The 5,872-nt window shown below is 32.8% G+C and overlaps 1 protein-coding gene across 1 annotated transcript in view; it reads left to right on the top strand.

Annotated features, from left to right (window-relative positions):
- The first annotated feature begins 404 nt into the window (after positions 1-404).
- Positions 405-5,872, top strand: part of LOC108365246 (uncharacterized) — an 81,086-nt gene continuing 75,618 nt past the window's right edge. Inside the window, exons 1-3 of the mRNA XM_017619238.1 lie at positions 405-521; positions 601-810; positions 852-858. Of these exons, the coding sequence (XP_017474727.1) occupies positions 405-521; positions 601-810; positions 852-858 (334 nt within the window). The remainder of the gene's footprint in view (positions 522-600; positions 811-851; positions 859-5,872) is intronic.

The raw sequence follows: 5,872 nt of genomic DNA, 5'->3' as shown, positions 1-5,872 counted from the left end.
GCTGCCACTAACTCTAGAGTCGACTTTTTTTTAACTTAATCCAACAAGTATTCCTTAACCACAGCACAAATGCTCGCTGGGAATATGTTGATGAAAAATGCTGGTAGTAGAAAAAGGAGCAAATGTTAATACAACATTTTGCTATCCATGTGGGAGTTGAAAATGTGGCAAGAGCGGTTTTATCATTGTTTGCTGCCTAGTTGTAGGCTATAAAAGCACCCTACACGGCATTAGGATCTTGCAGTTTCCTTTCAGAAATCGGCCCGACGAGTTGTCCGGAAAGTACGCGTTCGTAAAACGGTTTTAATTTTTTTTTCTCTATACCTCCAATTTTTGTGGAAAGTAAAAATTTTGTGCACTTCTGAAATTTATAACTCACAAATTCAAAAAAAAAAAAACAAAAAATGAGCGCTTCTGGCAAAAGTTTATTGGGGCTATGGCTCTATCGCAGCGGTGAGCAGGAGTGGGCTGTGAAGCATGGTAGCCCGCTGCATACACTACGCAAAGAGCATCGCAGTCTTGTAAGCGTTTCGTCAAAATTGTCTCTAAAAAAAAAAAATCCAGTTTGTGAATATAGTTTTATTTCAAATGTCGATTTAGGATAAGTCGAATTCTGAAAGCGGCAGTGAGAAAGGCAGTTTGGCTTTAAGTGATGCAAATTCTCAAGCCATGTCGGGCGATCGTGTTTCTATAATTTTTACGCTGAAAAATCAAGTTGGCAATTTGGCCAGAGCATTGCAAGTTTTTCAGGAGCTGGGCATTAATGTCCTACATTTGGAATTATCTCCTTTGGAGAAAGCTAGCAACCAGGTGAGTTATCTGCTGTTATATTAGATATACTATGTATGTAGATGCAAGGTGAGGGGTTAGTTTTATTCCCTTAAAAAAAAATGATCAACTCGAAAAATAGCAAACTTAGTTTTTCATAAACTAGGAATTGCTTGCACGGAATTTTATGCAACATATAAAAATTGTAAAAGAAATGGAAAAGAATCCTCATAAACCCCCCCAGCTTTAAACTAGTTGATTGAGTATTTTACAAACTTTATTAACAAAGCCAGTTTAATAAAATATTTTTATCATAAAATAATTGGGCTCGATTGACAGGTAAAAGAAACCCGTTTTTTCGCAATTTTTATTTTTTTTTTGGTGGAAAAATTTAATTGAGCTTAACCCAATGTTTAATATGTTGTTACTATTGTATATTAGGGTGCCTCACAAAAAAAAAAACAAAACAAAATTGTGGGCTTTTCCATCCAAAGAATTATTAAAAGAAAATATTAAAATTCTCGTGAGCTAGAACGATTTGAAAATATTCAAAAATATCATAATTTTGATTATGTTGATACATTTTTTGAAAATTTTTATGCAGATCTTTAAGCTTTAACTCTTCTATCACCTGAAGGGATTTTTTCGACAAATATTTTTTTAAGTTAATTTTATTTATAAAAAACTAGATTTTTGTGGGTGTTTTCAAAAAGATCCAGCTCACGTATCGCTAATTCCATGCGAATAAATTGTTCCCATAATTTAACATGCAAAGCAAAAGCAAATTGGAGAAAATTGTATTTGTTTTACTTTATAATTTTTGGGAATATTTGTTTTTTGACTCCGATGAAAAAGCAGCATTGCTTTTTTGTGGAGAGTGATGCACCTTAATGCACATATATGTATTAACGCTGCTGAAAGAATATGTTCAAATGATTTGACGATATTAAAATTTGTAGAACGTCGCAGCTCACAATTTTTGTCTGCCGGGGTCGACGTGGCCGATTAATCGAGGTGCGAACTTTCACTTCGTAGGACCAAGATCCGATCCCTGGTAATAGCGGTCGCACAGTGTGGAGAAAGAACTTTATTTTGTGTCAAAATAAAATATCTGGGAATAGAGAAAAAACTGGGAAATAAATGTAAGATTTTGAGATGAAGAATTCCAGAAAAATAGTCTCGTTTCATAAAAAAACTAGCTTGACCTTCAAAATAGAAGGTTTTTAAGCATTTTATTTTTTTTGACCTAAAAAGAGTATAATGAACTTTTTAAAAGTTTTAAACACATATTTTTTCCTGTTCTTGCGTCAAGGAATCCAAGACCGCAAGAATAGAAAAATGCCTTTTAATTTTTTCTTTTTCTAGGTCTAAAGAAAACAAAAAAATCTTAAAATTTAGCTTTAAAGGTAATTTGAAACGTCTGATTGAATGAACAATGGACCTTAAACCGACCTTCAAATGTAAAACGCTTGAATTTTACTATTTTTTTTCAGTTCAAAAACGAAAAAAAAACTTGTACGAGTTTTATTTTTAAGGGTAAGGTAGTTTTTCTTTAATCAACGAGTTTATTTTTTGTGAATTCTCCATGTCAAAAAAAAAAAAAACCCAGATACATATTATATTTTGTCACAAACAAAAAATTATTTTCCACACTGTGCGTCACCCTTCGACTGTAATTCTCTGCTATAAAAAAGCTTCTCACAGAAATCCATTTGCCGTTCGGAGGCGGTATATAATGTATGAAAATTTTGCGGATAAAAGAAATTTCTTCAAGCCACCAACCGATTGTTGAATTATTGAGATTTTCGAATTAATTTTTTTTTTAATTTTTAAGCCTTTTTCTGCAACGCTAAACCCTAACACTGCGTGGACTCTTTTTATATCCTTCATATATAACTTTGGTCCGATGTTTGTAAGAACCAAGAAGAATAAGAAATAACCAAAATGATCAGTTGTCAAGATATCCGACTGAAGTTCGTTAAGCGGTTGTCTTTTTATAATCTTTTAATCATTTGTCAGAACCGACGAATCGGACCACTTTAACATACATATGTACATACATATAGCCCCCATAGAACCGATTGTTTAGATATTCGATTTTGCATTACAGCCTCTCCATTTAATACCACAGCAATGGGTTGAAGTTAAATTCTCTGCGCTTCATGAAAGGTATAAAGCCTTCAGCATAGCCGAAACCAACACAGTCCTTACTTGTTTCTTAGTCAACTCTTACTCAAGTTTCATTGAATCGTATAGTACAAGGTTCTCATGTTTGAACAAAAAGTGGACCTTGAACGAAGCGTTGCTCATTTCAATCCGTAGTGTCTTTTTATCAAAATCTTTAATTTATTTTCATAGGATGAAATTTCTTTACCACTGCTCTATCAATCGTAAATACATAGACATATATGTATGTATTTATGCACATTAGGCAGGGTCTTCAAATGCGATTTTTAAGCTACGATAGAAATTGGTCTACATGGTTTTAGAAATTTTGATCTACTCGTACCTTCGAGCAAAAACGGAGTACAAAAACCGTTGTAGTTAGAAAACTGGAAATCGTTACTTTATTGAATAGAGAATTAAAATATCTGCAGTTTGCTATTCCCTTGGTCCGAAGCGCCAAAAAAGGTCTGAAATAAATCAGGGTGTTTTGGAAATGTCTCCAAAAAAGTAAAACGTTCAACGCCTAAGAAATTGTAATGGAGAAAATTTTTTTTCTCTTTAAACAGAGGTTGCGATATTTGGATTTTGGTCAAAAGTGGTTCACTACTTTTCTTAAATGATGTAGACGAATTTGTAGCTTTAGTTTAAAAATCTCATTTGACGTCCGACCCTGCTTAACGTACACATGTAAGTGTCCACTCGTATTATGAAGAGATTAAGCCCTATCATTATCAATAAACTAATTGGAGTTATCGCCGCTTGTATTGGCAGACGATAATTAATATGTACAATCAATCAAATGGGCGGAAAAGAAATGCGGTTAAATGTTTTTTTTTTGTTTGTGCAATCACTTTCAATTATTTATTATAGACAATTTTTAATGTTGTTCTCAAGCTCGATTAATATTTATTAGCGTTGTTATTGTTTGGTCATAATAGCTATATGTAGCAGACCGGGTTTGTGTGGTTGTCATTGGGGAAAAGTTTTTCCTTTATCAGTGGCTCAGCGACAGGCGACAGGCAATGGCACATCTCGAGGACATTTCAAGCTTGACGAAACTTCTAATAAAATCTGCTCTCTGTCACTTCATTTAAAATGTACATAGCTAGCTGCATACATAAATACATATGGATGTATGTATGTACATTAGGGTGGTCCAAAAATGCATGTGAAAAAGAAAAGTCGGATTTTTTATGCTGTACCGAAAAAAGTACACCCTTATTTTTTTGTTTTGAAATCAAAAAAATATTTAGAGGTCGCTCAAAGGGCCCAAAGTTTTCAATGTATTCTATATAGGGGAAAAACGACTTTTCGTAGAAATGATATAGAATTCTTGAAAATCAATATTTTTCGATCGGAAAACTCTGGTTCTCTTCGGGAAACTTTCAGTAATAATACCCAATTGTTTATTTAACAATTTTTTAATACTAACGATTTTTTGTTGGTCCCCCTGTTACATTTTTCGGGGTTTTTGTAGGTTTTTTGGCGGACCCATAAATCATAGTTGCGATGAAAAAATTGTTAAATAAACAATTGGGTATTATTATTGGGAATCTCCTGCATAAATGAAGTTTTCCAATAGAAAAATAATGATTTTTAAGAATTCTATACCATTTTTACGAAAAGTTGTTTTTCGTCTATATATGTACAACAAAAACTCATAACTAAACAAACAGTGGCACGGTAGATATGCCTTATAAAGCACCGATCTCAATCGTAAATGGTAGACCTTCTATTAACTATACAGTGTCGAACAAAGGTATTAGTACAAAGAATTTTTCGAAATGTACGCACATTTTTTTTCTAACTTCTTTTCGCTAATTATTTATAAAAAAATATGTAGTTCATACTACAACAAAAAGCATACGATCTCTTTATGCAAAAATTCGAGAAAATTAAACAAATTTGCAGTATTAATTTGTAAATCAATGCGATTTTCATAGCAGCTTCCAACTTGTATTTTACTATACTAAAACAGAATGCAGACTCTAAAAAAATCTGATTAGAAAGTTGCAAATTAGTATGAAAATTTATTTAATTTTCCTGAGCTGTACACAAAGTTTAGAGATTTTAATTTTATGTTTTTCGTTGTAGTATGAACTATTTATATTTTTATAAAAAAGTTGCGAAAAGAAATTAGAGTAAAAAACTTTGCATATGTTGCCAAAAATGCTCTGTGCCAATACTTTTGTTCATCACTGTAAGTTAACAGACCACACAACGGCTTTAGCTGCCTACTTTAAGGAACAATCAGTGATATGAGAGATATACCTTATAGATACATACGGATATTAATGATTTTCTCAGTAGACCTTGTATGATTAAATAGTAAATAACCAAATTGCACGGCTTCAGCTGTCTAAATGAAGAAATTTTCAAATAAAACCTAATATCTGAAAATTCGGTTGTATGCGAGCTACAGATTATAGTGACCTAATCTCTGTAATTTTCACTGTAAACTCTCTGTTGATAAAAAGTGAAAATAGTGCGAAATTTCAGGAGTTATAACGGAATGTCTTTTATATGAACAATCAGTTATATGGGAGCTACATATTGTGGTGGTCTGATTTTGCCGCCTCCGACAAATGAATAATGCATTCTAAAAATGCTATATGCCGCTTATAGAATTTCAGTCGAATATCGACGTTTTAATCATTTACGTTTACTTTTTTAATGGGTCTATCTCTTCTTATTCTAATACTTATAAAAGTTATGTATAATACCGTTTCATGTTCATGTGAAAACCATCTAACCCTAGCGCCTAAAGGCATACTACTGCCTCGATAAACCCACAGAAAAAGTGCAGCACAGATATTTATGTATATACATACTAGCAGACCCGGCGAACTTCGTCCCGCACAAAGTTTTTATATATTTTATTGAAACTTTTTGAAATTCTCCAGTTGTGCGGCATTACATAGCACGGTTATTCGCAAAG

Source organism: Rhagoletis zephyria, unplaced genomic scaffold (genome assembly GCF_001687245.7).
Source record: "Rhagoletis zephyria isolate East Lansing unplaced genomic scaffold, Rhagoletis_zephyria_1.1 Rzeph_scaffold_01815, whole genome shotgun sequence".
In the NCBI taxonomy this organism is placed as follows: domain Eukaryota; kingdom Metazoa; phylum Arthropoda; class Insecta; order Diptera; family Tephritidae; genus Rhagoletis; species Rhagoletis zephyria.
Note: the sequence above shows the minus strand (reverse complement) of the source record. Positions and strands in the feature narration are given on the sequence as shown.